Source organism: Patella vulgata, chromosome 3, assembly GCF_932274485.2.
Source record: "Patella vulgata chromosome 3, xgPatVulg1.2, whole genome shotgun sequence".
NCBI lineage: Eukaryota > Metazoa > Mollusca > Gastropoda > Patellidae > Patella > Patella vulgata.
This window is the reverse complement of record NC_065881.2, coordinates 16,403,732-16,425,915: the sequence shown is the minus strand read 5'-3', so window position 1 is coordinate 16,425,915 and position 22,184 is coordinate 16,403,732. Positions and strand designations below refer to the sequence as shown.

Sequence of the window (22,184 nt, the reverse complement as noted above, 5' to 3'; positions counted from 1 at the left end):
CCCACATTGAAACATTGCCCATGCACCGCCCACATTATCTTGGTGGGGCTACAGTTTTTGCCCTTGATAACTTTGAAAATATTTGTGACAAACGCAATGGACTGTACGATCGACCTGGCCGCTATGAGTATATCTTTAATTGCCTGGCAACTATCTTTTTATATGATTTTAGATGGAATAATGTCTACACCAGATTGGAATGAAAGAGAATCAAATGTAAGTATTTTCATACACCCACATGTTAGCCCTTTAGCACAATATGTCAATAATTCATACTGGCATACTGGTATTCCTGGACAGATCGAAACCATACGAAAATACAGCTCCTTGACCGCCCCAAACAGCCAGGTATATATGAATAGCTCTCCACATTGTTAAACCGTATACTAACCTTTGGGGACACCACAATTATTCACATGAATCGACATTGCTAATTAAGGAAACGTCAAGGAATATACAAGAGGTAAAGGGTCGGTGTGATCATACACTGTTGCTGCTCCTGGGTTAGTTTCTGTGGAGATTGGATCAACAAACGAAGCCTCATCTATACGTTGTAGTTGTGATTCGACGAAGAGAGGGGGGTTGGGTGGCCAAATGGTTAGCACGTGCGCGCTGTATCATAAAGCCTGTCATTGAGTCAACTGGCGTGGTTTCGAATCCCCGGTTATACGTGCAAGGAGTAGGGTCGCCTGTCCAACCTCGTGGGTTTTCTCCGGGTCCTCCGGTTTCCTCCCATTGCTAAAGACCCCTACGCGCAAGCGAATTATTGAAATAAAATTAAACCATATGTGTCGAGTGGACGTTAAACCCCAATTTATCTCCCCCTCTCTCTCTCTCTCTCTCGACGAAGAGAAGGCAAAATGTTCCCAATAGCACACCGTCATCATTAGCCCATTTGGTACAGAAAGGTAGGATGTTAAACCCTATTTCATTTCATTCATCAATCTAATTAAAATACAGATCTATATTTCGTTTCGTTTTCTATACTTTCGATGGCCTACACTACATGTAGATCTAACAAGTTATAGTGGGAGTTCACGTTCTTTGACGTCAGGTACCAAGCAAGCGACATTTGACCCGATTACGTCAGTCATTCGATTAACCAATTAGCTACCGCCATGTATCTACTTTTGCTTTGTTTCGATTTCTATAGCCGCTAATGTCTACCCACAGTTCCGCGCAAAAAAGGTCAAAAGCTCGATTCGACAGACCATTTGATTGGCTGACCCCTCATTTCAAGCGGAACACGAGTTAAATAACAACGCTTCCAGATCCATGTGTAGTAAAGAAAAGTAAAATCGAAATTTTGAACTATAAAAACGAAACGAAATTGGATCTGTGTTTTAATCAGATTGTTTCATTCATGTACAGTGTTTTATTATCCATGTTCCCTGTTCACAGCTGAAGAATATAAACTGGGTGGAAAACAAAGAGATGTGGAGAATTCATGAAAAGTATAATAGACCTGATATAACGTCAGATATTACCATAGTAACGGCCTACTTTGATATCGGTACCTTTCTAAAGGGTGATCGTGGAACATATTATACACCGAATAAATTCAAAAAGTGGATGGAAAGCATCAAAAGAATTGAAAATCCGCTAATAGCGTTCACAGATTCACAAGAAATTGTTGAAAAGGTGAAAGAACTCCGACAAGGTTTTTGTGAAAATGAAACACAGATCTATCTTGTGTCCAGGAATGATTTATGGGCCTTTAGAATAGGCCCAAAAATTAAAGACGTTATGTCGCAAGAAAATTATCCAAAATATTATCCAAATACAGTCAATGAGAATTACAGTTCATGTATGCATGTTAAATTTGAACTAATCGCCAAAGTTATTGAGGAGAATTTAGCTGATACCAAATTCATAAGTTGGATGGATATTGGATTATATCGTTTTGTGGCATGGGAGAAGAATAAATTTAAGTTAACTTTACCTCCTGATTTTGATTCAACAAAGATTGCCTATAATGAAATCAAAGCCCATTATTCTTCGTCTACTATTGAGGATATTATAACAGATAATTTAGTGTGGGTTGGAGGGGGACTGTTTGTTGGTAAAACGGATCTTATGTACGTCCATTGTATAGATTATATGAAGAGCGTCACAAAAATGTTAGAGTTAAAATGGATTAGTACAGATCAACAAGTTCTCTATAGTATGTATTTACCAAACTTTCCTCTCAGACCTCGTGTGGAGATTCAGGTTTATACGACCCACTCAATGGATGACTGGTATCACCTGGCAAACGTCCTCAAAGGTACCCACGGGATCAAAACAAGACAAGTCAAAACACTGTCTTTTTATTTTTTACAGTATTTATAGAAATATAGACATCCAAAGTCTTTGTGTGGCAACAGGTGGAACATAACCCATTAGCATTTAATACAACAGCAGCTAGTGCTCCTTACCAACTAAGAGGCCAAAACCGTCGAAGTCATATGAATTGCCATTCAAATAGGACTACTCACGTATTTGGACGAAAAATTTGATTAACGATTACAATAAAAGTTTAAAAAAAAGAATAGAGAGATGAATAGAGAACAAGGTAAAAACAAACGCGATTTTTTGTACAATCAGGGGCAATAATTCTCAGAAAGTTATGGCCTGAAATGTTCAAATATCAAAAGGGACTGAGATCTTTGGGATATAAAGATATCGGATAATAATTGTGACCTCTAGAGGGACCACGGGCTAAAAACGCGATTTTTCGTACAATCGTACAATACCAAATTCATAAGTTGGATGGATATTGGATTATATCGTTTTGTGGCATGGGAAAAGAATAAATTTAAGTTAACTCTACCTCGTGATTTTGATTCAAAAAAGATTGCCTATAATGAAATCAAAGCCCATTATTCTTCTTCTACTATTGAGGATATTATAACAGATAATTTAGTGTGGGTTGGAGGGGGGGCTGTTTGTTGGTAAAACGATCGTATGTACGTCCATTGTATAGATTATATGAAGAGCGTCACAAAAATGTTAGAGTTAAAATGGATTAGTACACTATATTTATTTACAGTTTATTTACATTTAACATACATTATGCAAGAGCTAAATCTGTCTATTGCAGGTCTTTCTTTTCTAGGCCTGAAATATTATCTAAATTATTAATTAGACATTAATTAACCTATCCAGACCATAATCAACCCTCGATGACATCGCTAGCCTGCGATTTACTGCATAACTGTCCTTCACGATTTAATGATTAAATGGATAATCGAGACTATGCTCTTTATCATACTGACTTTAGTAATGATGATCGGGGCTAGGCGGAAATTTCAATCGCTTATTTCTTTGTTCATAGTGGATCAATTTGAATGAAATTTCAGCAAATTGCCTTTACATTATCTAGTTTTTAACTATTATAGTGAGAACTGCCAACTCATTATCGAATCACCCATAATGTATCTTTAATATGTGTGCTTTTTGACTCATTTTATGGATTGGGTTTTTCTTAGTTTATTAAAGATACATTATGGGAGATAAGATAAAGAGATGGCAGTTCTCGCTATAATAGTTAAAAACTAGATAGTGTAAAGGTAATTTGCTCAAAATTTCAGTCAAATTGATCCACTATGAGCCGAGAAAGAAGCGGGTGAAATTTTTGCATAGTCTCGGTTATCATTACTAAAATTATTAATATAAACAGCATAGTCTCGATTATCCACTTTTATTTGATTTAATTATCAGTGGCCGTTAGCGCCATATAGGAATCTAATCCAGCCAACATCGAAGGCTAGCCTTGACATCGAGAGTTTATTATGGCCTGGATAAGTTAATTAATGTCTAATTGATAATTTAGATAACATATATTTCAGGCCTAAAGAAAGACTTGTAATAAGCAGCTGTTGCTCTTGCATAATTAATATAAGCTTAGCCAATATTATTAAATTAATTTTTGTGTGTTCTGTCTTATTTAAAACATATCTAGTTCCCATTTTCGTACATTTTGTTAGGGTTTTCATAGTAACAATTATCATAATATTAAATTTGTGTGCGTCATTTTTTTATATTAAAGACTTATTTACTCCCAAATTCTCATGTAATATTTTCATTGATATACCTGTGCATGTATTCATTTTTGAAAATTAAAACCTTTATTTATTGTAGGTTATGGACTATTTTTGTATTTCAATGAGGTTAAATTCATTAAAAATCAGCGGCTGCCAGGCAGGATACGCCCACATTTTACAAGAGGTGGATAGAGAACAAGCTAAAACAAACGCGATTTTTTGTACAATCAGGGGCAATAATCCAGATAGTTATGGCCTGAAATGTGCAAATATCAAAGGGGATTGAGATCTTTGGGATATAAAGATACGGTATGTTTTAAGTTTCATCATAATCGAATAAAAATTGTGACCTCTAGAGGGTCCACAGCCTTCGTATTACACACTTCTACACAATTTGCGTACAAAGAGCGGCCATTTTGTCGAGCAGTTTCATTTCGATTTTCCCGAAATTCGAATTCAACCTTCATTATGGTGGAATGCAAAGCCCGGGGCCCTGCGGTTTAGGGGGCCCGACGTTCATGGCAAAAAGAGAAAAATTTCAAAATTCCAGATGAAAATTTCACGGTCATCTATCTAGCGGCGCGAGGGCGGAGACTGAGATATCCCTCAAACTTCTCTGTGAAGTTCCACTGGGTGATCGATCTAGACTTGTATACCATTCAGAACTGAATAGATTTCGTATGTGATCAGATATTATGTAATTATTCTTGTATTACAGACCGTTTAATTGTGTGTTACACATGCGTGCCATTCCAAAGGATATGAAATTATCTTTTCGTCGCACCGCGATTCTATAGTCAGGCCCAGGGCCCCGCTCCGGTTAAGTTGGGCTTTGGTGGAATGGTGATGTATTTAAACGATTTTTAAAATTGGATAATAATTGTGACCTCTAGACGGACCACAAGCTAAAAACACGATTTTTCGTACAAACAGAGGCCATAATTCAGGAAGTTACGATCCGATATGCGCAAATATCGAAAGGCACCGAGATGTTTGGGTTATAAACTTACATTTCAAGTTTCAACAAAATCGGATAAAAATTGTGACCTCTATAGGGTCCACAACTTTGATATAGCAGATGTTTACACTATTTGCGTATACGAAGGGCGGCCATTTTGTCCGGCAGTTTTGGTCCAATTTTCATGAAATTTAAACTCAGACAAAATTACGGTGTAACGGTGATATATTCCAACGTTTTTCTTAAATCGGATAATAATTGTGACCTCTAGAGGGACCACAAGCTAAAAACGCGATTTTTCGAACAATCAGGGGCCATAATTCAGGATGTTACGATTCGATATCGACAGGAACCAAGATATTTGGGTTATAAACATGCATTTCAAGTTTCATCAAAATCATATGAAAATTGTGACCTCAACCATCATTAGGGTGTAACCGTGATATATTCAAACGGTTTTTTAAATCGGATAAAAATTGTGACCCGAGTGTAGTAGTATCAAATTAGATGGGTATGAAAACTAATCTTTAGCGCTGGGTTTAGTTTATTTTATTTATTTTTTTCTATGCACGCTGTTTACGATAGACTCTGAAGTAGAAGCCCCATGCATTCAGTGACTAGACTATCTGTGAGATCAAAAATTGTTACCCCTACTGCTAGATGATAAACTAAAAAAAACAGCTAGCAAAAAACAATTATTGTTTGAAACATTCCAAATATTATTATATAATACCATATATTGTTATTATTTTATATAAATAACCAATATCTATTTATTTAATTATCTATTTGTCTATCTATCTATCTATCTATCTATCTTATTTTATTTTATCTTATCTTATTTTCTTTCTTTCTTTATTTTATTGAATTGAACTGAATATTTCGTAGGATGAAACCTTAAAAGCCTTGTTGTAGTTTTACTATTTTATATCTATTTTCTGCTACTGGTATAACAAATCAGTTGCATTAGGAACAAATTTTACTTTCTTACAATTTCATGTTTCATAAATGCACATTTTCGTTCTTTCTTTTTGTTTTCAATTAAAAAAAATAATTAACTTTTAAATAAATCATATTGAAAGTATTATGTGTTTAGAATCGGTTTCCAAGGAGTAATGTCAACTGCCCAACCTCATGGGCTTTCTCTGTGGCATCCCCACTACGGTGGCGTATGTTAGTCCCAAAATGACATAGACTGTGTTAAGTGGAGTTAAAACCATCTCTCCACATCCTTCTTTCTATTTCTCCATAATATCGTCTTTTTCCCCTGCATATTTTAGGATGTGTGATGGGAGCAAATGTTTAAAAAGGAGGAATAGCAAACAAGGGGGTCTTATTTGTTATCTGAATGATTGTGAATTTAATAAGGAGTAACCAAACTGTTATTCTACCAAGCTTCATGTTAATTCATTGAAAAACAAATTTTTTTACATTGCACTGAAGTCAAATTACCCCTTTTTGACCAGATTTCGAACCTGAAAAACAAAATTAATAAAAATTGATTCTAAAAATTTAAACGGTTTTGAAATTCTATTTTTTCGGCAATTATTTCTGCCAGGTTTCAAAGCAATTGCTTAAAAAAAAAAAAAATTGGGTTGGTACATGCTAGTGCTATCAGTCTTTGCATCCAGGGCCCTAACAGGCATAGTTGCATGTACAAAGACTGGGAGATTGGTACGAATTTTACACTAGTTCAGCTCTGAACGTAGCCTGGGAGAAAAAAATGAAATCTTTGAAAAGTTGAGAATCTTCAGTGATTTATTGCTTTGCCTAGCTAAATTACAATAATTTACAATCAAATTCTTTCAAAAATCCCAATTTTTTCGCCCCATTAGGCTTACCTCAATTTCGTTTCATCTTATATGGCTTGTCAGTAAGGGTCTTTAGCAGTGGGGATGCCAAAGAGAAAGCCCATGAGGTTGGGCAGTTGACATTACTCCTTGGAAACTGAATCTAAACACATAATACTTTTAATATGATTTATTTAAAGTTAACATTTTTTTTTTAATTGAAAAAAAAAAAAAAAAAAAGAAAGAACGAAAATGTACATTTGTGAAACATGAAATTGTAAGAAAGTAAAATTTGTTCCTAATGCAACTGATTTGTTATACCAGTAGCTGAAAACTGAAAATAGATATAAAATAGTAAAACAACAACAAGGCTTTTAAAGTTTCATCCTACGAAACATGTTCACAGATGAAGAACTTATCGCCCCAACAGAACCACTGAGCTGCACATGCGACACGCAATAGTGCCATACATGGGGGAGGGGTTTATTGTCAAATTTAACACTTCAAGGAAGGGGTGATAAAAACTGCTGTGTGCTGGTTTATCTATCCATGTTTGCTTTCCTATATATCGGTTTATGCATAAGATTTACTGTTTAGCGTATCTTTGCTTTAGTGTGTTACGTTTAATTTGATCGGGAGACCTGTTCGTCGACGTCTATGTCAACCGACAACACTGTAAGAATTGGCCGTAGCATTGAAAGAGGAGTGGGTCAGATTGCCCCAAATCGTGATTGGACTGTTGATTAGGAGCATGCCACGAAGAATTGCTGAATGGTTGAGGATTGGTGGAGCAATTACTCATTATTAAGACAAAAAGCAAAAACGTCCATTTTCACTTTTGACGGTGTATCTCTTTGCGAGTTAAATAGGGCCGTCAGATAAGCCGCCCATATGAACTGTTTATGTTCATGTGTAGGCAATTGGCCTGTTATTAACATACACTGGTTACCTCTAATAAAAACAGCAGTGCATTTCCGCAGTTTTGTATTGTTTCTGAATATCCCCTACTTTTTTGAAGAGTATATAATAATATTTGGAATGTTTCAAACAATAATTGTTTTTTGCTAGCTGTTTTTTTTTGTTTATCAACTAGCAGTAGGGGTAACAATTTTTGATCTCACAGATAGTCTAGTCACTGAATGCATGAGGCTTCTACTTCAGAGTCTATCGTAAACAGCGTGCATAGAAAAAAATAAATAAAATGAAATAAACTACACAAACCAGCGCTAAAGATTAGTTTTCATACCCATCTAATTTGATACTACTACACTCGGGTCACAATTTTTATCCGATTTAAAAAAAATGTTTGAATATATCACGGTTACACCCTAAGGATGGTTGAGGTCACAATTTTCATCTGATTTTGATAAAACTTGAAATGCATGTTTATAACCCAAATATCTTGGTTCCTGTCGATTTTTGTATATATTGAATCTTAACTTCCTGAATAATGGCCCCTGATTGTACGAAAAATCGCGTTTTTAGCCCGTGGTCCCTCTAGAGGTCACAATTATTATCCGATATCTTTATATTCCAAAGATCTCAGTCCCTTTTGATATTTGAACATTTCAGGCTATAACATTTGAGAATTATTGCCCCTGATTGTACAAAAAATCGCGTTTGTTTTTACCTTGTTCTCTATTCATCTCTCTATTCTTTTTTTTAAACTTTTATTGTAATCGTTAATCAAATTTTTCGTCCAAATACGTGAGTAGTCCTATTTGAATGGCAATTCATATGACTTCGACGGTTTTGGCCTCTTAGTTGGTAAGGAGCACTAGCTGCTGTTGTATTAAATGCTAATGGGTTAAGTTCCACCTGTTGCCACACAAAGACTTTGGATGTCTATATTTCTATAAATACTGTAAAAAATAAAAAGACACTGTTTTGACTTGTCTTGTTTTGATCTCGTGGGTATCTTTGAGGACGTTTGCCAGGTGATACCAGTCATCCATTGAGTGGGTCGTATAAACCTGAATCTCCACACGAGGTCTGAGAGGAAAGTTTGGTAAATACATACTATAGAGAACTTGTTGATCTGTACTAATCCATTTTAACTCTAACATTTTTGTGACGCTCTTCATATAATCTATACAATGGACGTACATAAGATCCGTTTTACCAACAAACAGTCCCCCTCCAACCCACACTAAATTATCTGTTATAATATCCTCAATAGTAGACGAAGAATAATGGGCTTTGATTTCATTATAGGCAATCTTTGTTGAATCAAAATCAGGAGGTAAAGTTAACTTAAATTTATTCTTTTCCCATGCCACAAAACGATATAATCCAATATCCATCCAACTTACGAATTTGGTATCAGCTAAATTCTCCTCAATAACTTTGGCGATTAGTTCAAATTTAACATGCATACATGAACTGTAATTCTCATTGACTGTATTTGGATAATGTTTTGGATAATTTTCTTGCGACATAACGTCTTTAATTTCAGGGGCTATTTTAAATGCCCACAAATCATTCCTGGACACTAGATAGATCTGTGTTTCATTTTCACAAAAACCTTGTCGGAGTTCTTTTACCTTTTCAACAATTTCTTGTGAATCTGTGAACACTATTAGCGGATTTTCAATTCGTTTGATGCTTTCCATCCACTTTTTGAATTTATTCGGTGTATATGTTCCACGACCATCCTTTTGAAAGGTACCGATATCAAAGTAGGCCGTTACTATGGTAATATCTGACGTTATACCAGGACTATTATATTTTTCATGAATTCTCCACATCTCTTTGTTTTCCATCCAGTTTATATTCTTCAGCTGTGAAAATACAAGAGAGAGAGAGAAATGGGGTTTAAGGTCCACTCGACAATGAAAATACAAAGTGAATAATACAACAAAACTATCAATAAAAGAGAGAGAGAGAGAGAGAGAGAGAGAGAGAGAGAGAGAGAGAGAGAGAAATGGGGTTTAACATCCGCTCGACACAAACTAGGTCATTTCGAAACTAATATATGGTTCAATTTTATTTCAATAATTCGCCTGCACATAACGGTCTTTAGCAGTGGGAAGAAACCGAAGGACCCGGAGAAAACCCACAAGGTTAGACAGGTAACTTGATCCTCATTATGGTGTAACAGTGATATATTCAAACGTTTTTTTAAATCGCATAAAAATTGTGACCTCTAGAGGAACCACAAGCTAAAAATGTGATGTTTCGTACAATTCAGGCAGTTACGATCCGATATGTGCAAATATTGAAAGGTACCAAGATCGTTAGATTATAGACAAGTTTCATCAAAATTGGATCAAAATTGTGACCTGTTGAGGGTACACAACCTTGATATACCATATTTTTTACACTATTTCCGTACTAGAGACGGCCATTTTGTCCAACAGTTTTGGTCCGATTTTCACAAACTCTAACTCATCCAACATTATGGTGTAACGGTGATATATTCGAACCTTTTTATTAATCGGATAATAATTGTGACCTCTAGAGGGACCACAAGTTATGCAGGAATATCGAAAGGAACCAATATCTTTTGGTTATAAACATGCATTTCAAGTTTCATCAAAATCAGATGACAATTGTGACCTCTAGAGCAGTGGTTCTCAACCTTTTTTTGCCCACGGCACACCTTGAAACACATGAACAAAATGGCGATACACCTGGCTAAATATATATGAAAAATATTTGAATTTTGTAAAATAAAACATGACAAGTCATAGACGGCAGACACAGACTAGTAATAGACACATAGCATGATTCAAACTAAAAAAAAAGAAGAAAAACATAGCTATGAACATTGGGATCACGTGGTTTTTCGCATTTACATAGTGTACCGTTGAAAATTATTTCGCGGCACACTTAGGTAGATCTCGCGACACACAGGTGTGCCATGGCACACTGGTTGAGAATCGCTACTCTAGAGTGTCCACAAGCTAAAACATGATTTTCCGTACAACCAGGGACTATAATCCATGAAGTTAGGGTCTGATACATGCCGATATCGAAAGGAACCAAGATCTTTGGGAGATAGACCTATATTTCAAGTTTGGTCAAAATCGGATTAAAATTCTGAACTGTAGAGTGTCAACAAACAAGTTGTGATCGGACAGGAGCGACGCCATAATACATTCAAATGAAAATGTGGGCGTATAAATATCAGTGAAGAAATGTCAATGCGTGGACTAACTACGAGTACAGTAATACATTGATAACAGTTATAACTCTAGAACTACTTTTGATAAAAAGCTAAAAATCGATAGGGACTACATTTACTCCAATACAAACTATTCCAAACAATTAAGATATGAAATGAAATGAAATGGGGTTTAACGTCCTACTGTTCTGCTCCGACTGGGCTAATGCAGACGGGCATACGCCATACAGTGTACTATGAGGGAAATTTTACATGGGCAGCGACACTATGACTTACTCTTATATCGAATTCCTACCGCCAGGGTATCTTTTATGTGCACGCCAATGCATACATGGCTCGTCAATTTTTCATCCCATCCAAACGACTAGACAGTTGTCCTTGTCAGGCCCTGTGTTCTGCACCACTGACAAGGGAAAAACACGTCGGAAAATCCTGATGAACTTTCTCGGCCAATGCAGGAATCAAACACGCGACCTCCAGGCTAGCGAGGCAGCGTCTTACCCACTTAGCCACCGTGGCTCCCAAACAATTAAGAATTTATCTCTGTGGAGTACGTACAATCAAGTGTGGACAGACACAGGCAACAACAATATATGACTACATACACCTCTATGCATTGACCCCAATAACACATGTACTGTCAAAGACCAGTAAACAGTACAGAAATACAAAAAGGGTTAAAATGTGGATGTATGAAAATACTTACATTTGATTTCCTCTCATTCCAATCCTCTGGGGTCAACCTCATTATTCCATCTAAAATCATATAAAAAGATAGTTGCCAGGCAATTAACCATATGCTCACAGCAGCCAAGTCATCCAACCAGTCAATAAAGCTTATCACAAAATTTTTCAGATTGATCAGGGGCAATAACAATAGTAAAACATTTTGGACGATTGAATGAATTAAAAAATTTAAAGGACAGGGAACAAAACAAGTAGTGTGCGCAGTCCACTAATACGTTATCTGAGGATGCAACGATACATACAAAATTAACGTGATTAATCAGCGATTTTCTGTTCAACTTCCATTCATAATTTAATCATGAAATGGATAATCGAGACTATGTTTTTTTATCCTACCGACTTTAGTAATGATGATCGAGGCTAGGCAGAAAACTCAATAGCTAAAATCTTGGTTCAAGATTAACGTGATTAATCAGCGATTTGCTGTTCAACTTCCATTCATAATGTAATCATGAAATGGATACTCGAGAATATGTTTTTTTTATCCTACCGACTTTAGTAATGATGGTCGAGGCTAGGCCGAAAATTCAATAGCTAAAATCTTGGTTCATAGTGGATCAATTTGACTGAAATGTTTAGCAAATTCCTTTTATATTATCTAGTTTTTAACTATTATAGTGAGAACTGCCAGCTCTTTATCTAATTTTCCATAATGTGTCTTTAATTATAGATATATTTGGATATATTTTTCAGGTTGTGGCACACAACTATATATTTCTATTAACATTCAATAACATTTCAATAACATCTTTGAGTAGTTTTAGAACTCCTCACACCAGAAGTGGTACCATGTGTTCTAGAAAGAGTGAGCGTTTTTACCGTACCAGGTCTACCAAAAAGGGCTCTGTGGGTAATTTTGACTTTGGTCTTTAAAAAGGTCTGGCTAGGAATCCTACCTTGATTGGCGTTTAATACAAATATACCCAAGAATACAACAACTCGAATATATTATGTGCCGCAGTATGCTTTTTTTCTGCATTCAATCCCTGCCCCCCCCTCCCCATCCACTATTGAACATCCCGGGCTCGGAAAAAGATTAATCCGGACCTGAGTTTCAAGCTATATTTATTCATAAGTGGTAACAGGTGTTCTAGAAAGAGTTAGCACTCTGTAGAATATATTTAACAGATACTTACATATTATATAGTAGACCACTGTTAGACAACTAATATACAACACATAGTCTACGGGTTGTCGAGGTAATTTAGACATCTTTTAAAATCTAAAATATACAAAATACAATACAGTTCTCAAAATATAACCTATAATTGACCATTTTAAAATAGAAATGAAATGGGGTTTAACGTCCTGCTGTTCTGCTCCGAACTGGGCTAATGAAGACGGGCATACGCCATACGTGTGCTATCAGGAAAATTTTGATTATGGATTTACTATAGGTAATTATGTAACAATCACAAGTTGGTATTGTACGTTTAAGCATACAATATTTAAGTAAATACATACGGCCTACCATTCATTATCTGTATATTTTATCATCACTTCTTGTGGGCTGAAATCTTAACTTAGGTAAAAACGGTTGTGTTGTGAAGTGGAAAGGCAGTGGGAGTACTGGAAGCATGGAGAGCGACAGTAGGGGCGGGGCGGCGCCTTACATCAGGAAGCTGGAAGTTTTGATACGGTAATATGGCAACTTAGAATGTTCCAACCCGTGTGCAGTATTATTCCATATATATGGGTAGATTTAATAAGCTACGAGAACGTAACTAAAAACGTTGAGATATACTTAGGCCTACTGATGTGCTTCGAAACATGGAGAGTTGAGAGATGATGTTTGTTACTTACTTATGGTAGATTTCCAGATCAGGTTCTATACGATCCTCTACTCTGGACTCTAAGTAATTGTATGTTGTTCCGGTGGATTTAACCTTATAGTTATAGTAAGATTCGTGTTTGTTATCTACTCTAGGGTAGGCCTAGATTAATATTATTATTAAGAGCATGTTTAGTCACCCGTGCAAGAGAGTAGCTGTTAACTTTGTTATTGAGGTGGGTTGGGCCATCATACAAGTTGAAATACCGTTTAACTGAGCTGTCTTTATATACACATATAGGTTGAGTGACTTAATAAAGGGACAATAATTTTAACACTCTTGCTGGCTTGAAAGCTCCAGAAAATAAATGATATCTCTATCTAAGTACTAGATATTTAAGTGTCCTACGCTGTTGTGTAAATTATCCATTACATCCTATTTTACTTGTCCAGAGGGTTCGAAAATATTTTTAAATCGAAGTTTCATTTGAAAAGGTTAACGTTAAGACGTTTCAAACCATTATGTTGAATTTTTCAAAATTTTTAAATGTGTTAAGATGAAATTTGTATCATCAATTAATTGGAATATTCTAAAATAGTACAATTTGTTGACCAGAATAAAGGTTGGGACATATTATTCAGTTACAACAAGAGTGGTATTGAGCCTTTAATTAGACTGCAGGTGAGTTTTTGACCTATCATATATTTACCACCACGCTCTATCCACAGCAGGAATTAGTTTGGCTCGGAACTACGTGGCCTAACGGTGGTTTGGATGGCCGAATGGTTAGCACGTGCGCGCTGTATCATAAAGCCTGCCATTGAGTCAACTGCAGGCGTGGTTTCGAATCCCCGGTTGTACGTGGCAAGGACTCAAGAGTACTAGTAGTAGTAGTAGGCTCGCTGACCAACCTCGCGGGTTTTCTCCGGGCCCTCCGGTTTCCTCCCACTGCTAAAGTCACAAAGACCGCTACGCGCAAGCGAATTATTGAAATAAAATTAAACCATATGTTAGTCCCGAAATGACCTGGTTTGTCTCGAGTGGACGTTAAACCCCATTTCTCTCTCTCTCTCTCTCTCTCTCTCACTCTCCGTAGCCTAACGGAGTTTGCCGAGTGCTCCCGGTGAGAGTAGCACTGTGGTGAACGTAAACAACAGCCTCTATTGGCGTGAAGGGTAATGATGGCGAACGAAAGGAAGTTGTATGATGTGAGTTGATAACGGTAATAAATACGTTATGTTATAGTCTTCATGAAAAGAATGTATACTAATGCGAAATTACAGTAGAATTGCATCCAACATCTTGCCATCTGTATCCGTTAATGAGCGGTACATTACTGTAATGTCATTGTGAGGTTGTAGGCGATCGATCGTTACTGACCTAGGATTGTACATGTTATTAAAGTAGCTAAGTCAAGTCTAACTCAATATCATACAAAGTCTTACACGTTGAAAATACAAAATATTTGTCAATTCAAATCAACATTGATGTTGTGATCTTACCAGGAAAAGGCAGGCTTCTGATATCCAATATTTAAGACAAAATAGACATTTTACCAATGGTACACGAATCGTGTACCATAGTGCGTTTTAGCGTCATTTGCAACTAGTGACCAGAAAGAACGAGGCTAGACATATTTAACTGGAGAGCCTGCTTAATAGACTGGAATAACCAGACGCTAGAAATTGCTATAGGGTTGAGACACATGCCGTATTTCGCTGAACATAACTGATTTGAAATTAGAGTCAAAACGGAAACAATTGAATGTAAATCAGTTTATATACAATCAGATTACATTATTATATGCGTTGCGGCCCATTTGGGTCAATTTCTAGGTCCCAAATATTAGCGATTTAGCTCCTTTAAACTTGCCAATGGAATACGCTGGTATAACAGTACCGTAAGCACAATGCATTGCATGAACATAACGGAAAATATTTCCCCTACGGCTACGGCGATTCCCCCCCCCCCCCAGTAAAATTTGAAAAATAGACTGCTGAAAATGCAGCTTGGCAGTATTTGAATTTCAGGCACGAATTGCCGAGACAAATACTATAGAGGTGACCAGATACCGCCTGTCGCCTAACCACTATCCGACCAGATAGGGAGGTATCATTCAACGATCAGCCTTTTACTCACCAGCGTCCTGGGCATGAATCTTAAAGGAGCTAAATCGCTAATATTTTGGACCTAGAAATTGGCACAAATGGGTTCCCCCCTCGTAGGACGGAGGGCCAGGCAAGGAACAGCTGCTCTTCTAGTTGTTTGGTTTAATTGTATATCTTAACATGCAATTATATATCTTAAAATGTTTTAATCAATTGTATATCTTGATATGTTTTATTAATCAATTGTATATCTTGACCCGGAGTGGTTTCCTCTTGCCAGTGATGTAGGACGGAGGGCCTGACAAGGACACCTATCTAGTCATTTGGTGGGATGAAAAACTGAGGTCCCATGTACACATTAGTGTGCACATAAAAGATCCCTCAAGTGACAGTTGGATTTCGATATAAGAGTAAGCCGTAGTGCCGCTGTCCAGGCAAAATTTCCCAAATAGCACACTGTATGGCGTATGCCCGTCTTCATTAGCCCAATTCGGAGCAGAATAGTAGGACGTTAAACTCCATTTCATTTCTATTTTAAAATGGTCAATTATAGGCTATATTTTGAGAATTGTATTGTATTTTGTATATTTTAGATTTTAAAAGATGTCTAAATTATATCGACAACCCGTAGACTATGTGTTGTATATTAGTTGTCTAACAGTGGTCTACTATATAATATGTAAGTATCTGTTAAATGATTGTACAAAGTGGTAACTCTTTCAAGAACACCTGTTACCACTTCTGAATGAATATAGCTTGAAAGTCCGGTCTGGGTTAATTCTTAGGTATATTTAAATAAAATAGAAATATTGAACATTTTTTTTTGTATTAAACTTTAATCAAGGTAGTATTCCTAGCCAGTCCTTTTTAAAGACAAGCAGAAAATATAGATGTCTGCTAAAAGAGTTCAAGCCAGTTCAGAGCAGAACAGTAGGACATTAAACCTCATTTCATTTCATTTCATTTCACTAGTTACTTAGAACTTTCTGTCCATCTAACCCCCAGCAAGGAACAGAGTCTTAAATTGTTCAGATAGGGTGAAAACCAATGTCCTGTAAAAAAAAACAACATTAACAGTAGACATGCTGAATGGCAAATATGCCTGTCTTGATTAGGCTGGTTGATGCATGCAGCATGTAGGATGTTTGATAGCATTTACGGTATACACAGATCAATAGAGTTAAAGGGAGACTACTACATTTGACTGTACTACTGCATAGTTGGATTTTACCTAAAGATTCACATGTGACAACGTTAAGGATGCAGCGATAGCTCGGGAATTCCGATTAATTGTGATTATTGGGTCAGGTGATTAAATAATCACCTACTTTCTCAATAATCGCTGTATCGTGATATATCATGATTATTTTTAAATTAATTGCAGTTATGATTTGGGAGAATCAAATTTATAACGTATGGAAAGTATATGTATTATTTTGGCTGAAATCTTGTCAAAATGACAGTAGGATAATAAAACATCTCACATATACAGTTTCTAGTTATCCCACTGCATGCGGTGTTGAGAAGAGTATTGTTGTCATAGAAACCAACTCCACAAGCCCGATTGTTGACCATTGATTATCCAGTTGGCACCGTTGTTTGTACAATTAATATTTCTTTTACGTTTTTATCAGTTTAATAATCGCGATAATGAATCGTTCAAGCATGATTACTTGAATTATCATGATAAATTATCTCATTACGATAATCCAAGATATCACGATTATTCATTTTGCAATAATCCTGATTAATCACGATTATTTTTGTGTGTATCGTTGTATCCTTAAATAAAGTATTAGTGGACTGCGTACACTACTTGTTTTGTTCCCTGTCTTTTAGATTTTTTAATTCAGTCAGTCGTCCAAAATGTCCTACTATTGTTATTGCCCCTGATCGATCTGAAAAATTTTGTGATAAGCTTTATTGACTGGTTGGATGACTTGGCAGCTGTGAGGATATGGTTAATTGCCTGGCAACTATCTTTTTATATGATTTTAGATGGAATAATGAGGTTGACCCCAGAGGATTGGAATGAGAGGAAATCAAATGTAAGTATTTTCATACATCCACATTTTAACCCTTTTTGTATTTCTGTATTGTTTACTGATCTTTGACAGTACATGTGTTAGTGTTATTGGGGTCAATGTAGTCATATATGGTTGTTGCCTGTGTCTGTCCACACTTGATTGTACTTACTCCACAGAGAGAGAAAGAGAGAAATGGGGTTTAACTTCCACTCGACACAAACTAGGTCATTTTGGGACTAAGATATGGTTTAATTTTATTTCAATAATTCGTTTGCGTGTAGGGGTCTTTAGCAGTGGGAGGAAACGGGAGGAACCAGAGAAAACCCACGAGGTTGGACAGGCGACCCTACTCCTTGTGATGTACAACTGGGGATTCGAAACCCTGCCAATGACAGGCCTTATGTTCCTGTAGATATTCATGCATATCAGAGAGTATCTTCCTGGATTATGGCCACTGATTGTATGAAAAATCACTTCTTTTTTGAGCTTGTTCTTAGCCCATCTCTTACAAAATGTGGGCATATCTTGCATGGCAACCACTTGTTCTCCATCCTATAGAAAAATCTTGTGGCATTCTAGAGGCTAAATTCATCATTCCGTTGTGTCTTTGTTCATGAGACGAAAAAGCCTGGTTTCCCCCATATTAGTGTTGCATGATGGAGGGCCTGACAACAGACAACATCTTGCCTTTCAGGTGGTACACATTTGCATGCATATCAAAGATACCTTGACATTTGGAATTCTGTTGGTGTGCATGCAAAACAACCCTCGACAGTTGGAATCCTGTACAAAATTTCCCTCATATATCATGTAGCATCCCTTCTTCATTAACCCAATTGGTTCAGAAAGGTAGAATGTTAATCATTGTTTCATTTCAATTTCAATCCTTTTATTATACGCCCACATTGAAATGTGGTCATATATTGTTGTCGCCCCTGTACGTCCGTCCGGCGGTCCGGCATCCACAATTGCTTGTGGACGCTCTATAGGCTAAAGTTAATATCCGATTGACTTTGAAATTATACAAAATGTTTAGGGTCATGAGACAAAGAAGCCTATTGATTTTCACCAATTTCCGATAATTACTGCCAGAGTTATGGCCCTTGATCACTTTGAAAAATCTTGTGGCGCTCTAGAGGCTAAAGTTAATATCCGATTGACTTTAAATTTATACACAGTCTTTAAGGTCATGAAACAAAGAAGCCTATTGATTTTCAGCGATTTCCGATAATTACTGCCAGAGTTATGGCCCTTGATCACTTTAAAAATTCTTGTGGACACTCTAGAGGCTAAAGTTAATATCCGATTGACTTTAAATTTATATACAGTGTTGAAGACCAAGAGACAAAGAAGCCTAGTGATTTCCAGAGTTATGGCCCTTTATCACTTTTAAAAATCTTGTGGACACTCTAGAGGCTAAAGTTAATATCCGATTGAGTTTTAATTTATACACAGTGTTTAAGGTCTTGAGACGAACAAGTATATTGATTTTCAAAGAATCTTTATGACTTGAACAGCTAAATCCATGATGTTAAAAGTTTTGTATACTAAACGTTAGCATGGGGCAGAACTTTATAAAAACCAATTCTAATGGTTTTCTGATAATTACTTAATGAGTTGTTACTCTTAATCAGATTTTAATGTATTATAAATGTTTCATTACCGAAAAAAGTAAAAATAGGTGACAACTCTTGTTGACTGCCCGGACGATATAGCTGCTGTCGGCGTATGTTTCATTGCCTGGCAACCTATCTTTGATAGGGGGGTTGGATGGCCTAATAGTTAGCATGTGCGCGCTGTATCATAAGGTCTGTCATTGAGTCAATTGGCGTGGTTTCGATTCCCCGGTTGTACGTGACAAGGAGTAGGGTTACCTGTCTAGCCTCCGGTTTCTTCCCACTGCTAAAGATCGTTACATGCAGGCGAATTATTTAAATAAAATTGAACCATATGTTAGTACCGAAATGACCTAGTTTGTGTCGAGCGGATGTTAAACCCCATTTCTCTTTCTCTCTTTTATTGATAGTTTTGTTGTATTATTCACTTTGTATTTTCACAGCTGAAGATTATAAACTGGATGGAAAACAAAGAGATGTGGAGAATTCATGAAAAATATAATAATCCTGCTATATCGTCAGATATTACCATAGTAACGGCCTACTTTGATATCGGTACCTTTCAAAAAGGCATGCTTCGAACATTTACGTCAACTAAATACAAAAGGTGGATGGAAAGCATCAAAAGAATTGAAAATCCGCTAATAGCGTTCACAGATTCACAAGAAATTGTTGAAAAAGTGAAAGAACTCCGACAAGGTGTTTGTGAAAATGAAACACAGATCTATCTGGTGTCCAGGAATGATTTATGGGCCTTTAGAATAGCCCCGGAAATTAAAGACGTTATGTCGCAAGAAAATTATCCAAAACATTATCCAAATACAGTCAATGAGAATTACAGTTCATGTATGCATGTTAAATTTGAACTAATCGCCAAAGTTATTGTGGAGAATTTAACTGATACCAAATTCATAAGTTGGATGGATATTGGATTATATCGTTTTGTGGCATGGGAAAAGAATAAATTTAAGTTAACTTTACCTCCTGATTTTGATTCAACAAAGATTGCCTATAATGAAATCAAAGCCCATTATTCTTCGTCTACTATTGAGGATATTATAACGGATAATTTAGTGTGGGTTGGAGGGGGGCTGTTTGTTGGTAAAACGGATCTTATGTACGTCCATTGTATAGATTATATGAAGAGCGTCACAAAAATGTTAGAGTTAAAATGGATTAGTACAGATCAACAAGTTCTCTATAGTATGTATTTACCAAACTTTCCTCTCAGACCTCGTGTGGAGATTCAGGTTTATACGACCCACTCAATGGATGACTGGTATCACCTGGCAAACGTCCTCAAAGATACCCACGAGATCAAAACACGACAAGTCAAAACACTATCTTTTTATTTTTTACAGTATTTATAGAAATATAGTCATTCAAAGTCTTCGTGTGGCAACAGGTGGAACTTAACCCATTAGCATTTAATACAACTTTCAGGCACATGAATATATGCATATTCCTGAGGCAATGGCTCGAGAAATCCCTCTCTGGCCATTGCTGGATTGGCTTCTGATACCTGAGCTTTTGAGAGAGTGTGTCTATGCTTTGCGTTCAATCAAATCTATCCCAAGTACAGCAACATGACAGCCCTTTGTTTAATCTGGGGTCTTCCCTTAAACTTTGGACAGTGATTTTAGGCATTAAAAACGGTGAAAGTCTTGTTCATCTCCATACACTATTGTTTTGCATTGTTTACGTGTTGATAGCCTCGTTTGTCACGCAATTAGTTTTTCTGCAATATTCTGCTGTGCACTGGATAATTTGGCATAATAAAATCGTGAGTCATGACGTAACGTAATGTAAACATATTTGGTCCAATTTGGAGCTTTGTTTAAAATGTAGCGATATTGTTACGCAGTTAGCTATTGGTTGTTAATCGGTTGTTGATTTGGAACAGAAATTTGCTTCCAAAAAAGCAGTGTTTAGTGGGATTAGCTCTAATCAAACGAAACACTGCGAGGAGTATGGAGTTTCCCCAAGAACTAGTATACAGTTCTACAATAACTCGAACCGTCTAAGGTGCAGTAGTTTTGGGCTGTCCAGGAATATACCAATATGATCTATCGTTTTTATACGCCCACATTTTCATGTGGACGTATATTGTAGTTGCCCCTGTCCGTCCATTGTCTGTTCACATTTGTTTGTGGACACTCTACAGGTCACAATTTTTATCCGATTGTGATGGAACTTAAAACATAGGTTTATCTCCCACAGATCTCGGTTTCTTTCGATATTGGCATGTATTGGACTATAACTTCATGGATTATGGTCCCTGATTGTACGAAAAATCTCATTTTTAGCTTGTGGACCCTATAGAGGTCACATTTTTTATCCGATTTTTTTGAAACTTGAAATGGAAGTTTATAACCTAAATTTCTTGTTTCCTTTTGATATTCGCGCATATCGAACCGTAACTTCCTGAATTATGGCCCCTGATTGTACGAAAAATCACGTTTTTAGCTTGTGGACCCTATAGCGGTCATAATTTTTATCCGATTTTTTTGAAACTTGAAATGGAAGTTTATAACCCAAAGATCTTGTTTCCTTTTGATATTCGCGCATATCGAACCTAACTTCCTGAATTATGGCCCCTGATTGTACGAAAAATCACGTTTTTAGCTTGTGGACCCTATAGCGGTCATAATTTTTATCCGATGTGAATATATCACATTTATACACTAATGATGGTTTAGTTCGAATTTCGTGAAAATCGGACAAAAACTGATGGACATAATGGCTGCCCCTTGTAAGCAAATAGTATAAAAATATGGTATATCAAGGTTGTGGACCCTCTAGAGACCCCAGTTTTTATCCGATTTGGATGAAACTTTAAATATATGTTTTTATCATAAAGATCTCCGTGCCTTTTGATAATCACACATAGCTGAACGTAACTTCCTGGATTATGGCCCCTGATTGGTCGAAAAATTGCATTTTTAGCTTGTGGATTCTCTACATGTCACAATTTTTTTCCATTTTAAAAACCGTTTAGTATAGAGAATCTCCTAC

General features: G+C 36.4%; 3 protein-coding genes across 4 annotated transcripts; 2 read left to right on the top strand and 1 right to left on the bottom strand.

Moving 5' to 3' along the window:
* The first annotated feature begins 1,566 nt into the window (after nt 1-1,566).
* On the top strand, nt 1,567-2,720 carry LOC126815302 (uncharacterized). The gene has a single exon (XM_050540871.2). It carries the CDS (start codon nt 1,573-1,575, stop codon nt 2,329-2,331), a length of 759 nt encoding a protein of 252 aa, XP_050396828.1. The 5' UTR covers nt 1,567-1,572; the 3' UTR covers nt 2,332-2,720.
* Nucleotides 2,721-7,043: 4,323 nt separating this feature from the next.
* LOC126815860 (uncharacterized) lies at nt 7,044-13,617 on the bottom strand. The gene is made up of 4 exons (XM_050541856.2): nt 13,450-13,617; nt 12,783-12,868; nt 11,606-11,655; nt 7,044-9,553 (listed from the first exon to the last, which is right to left on the bottom strand). Exons 2-4 carry the CDS (start codon nt 12,856-12,858, stop codon nt 8,627-8,629), a joined length of 1,053 nt encoding a protein of 350 aa, XP_050397813.1. The 5' UTR covers nt 12,859-12,868; nt 13,450-13,617; the 3' UTR covers nt 7,044-8,626.
* Nucleotides 13,618-14,537: 920 nt separating this feature from the next.
* On the top strand, nt 14,538-21,836 carry LOC126815861 (uncharacterized). Of its 2 annotated transcripts, none has more exons than XM_050541858.1 (4): nt 14,538-14,626; nt 16,120-16,205; nt 17,525-17,574; nt 19,613-21,836. In XM_050541858.1, the coding sequence occupies exons 2-4, from the start codon at nt 16,130-16,132 to the stop codon at nt 20,537-20,539; spliced, it is 1,053 nt and encodes a 350-aa protein (XP_050397815.1). In that variant the 5' UTR covers nt 14,538-14,626; nt 16,120-16,129; the 3' UTR covers nt 20,540-21,836. The 2 variants fall into 2 exon arrangements, with proteins under 2 accessions (XP_050397815.1, XP_050397814.1); XM_050541857.1 differs by having other exon boundaries at nt 14,554-14,640.
* Nucleotides 21,837-22,184: the final 348 nt, after the last annotated feature.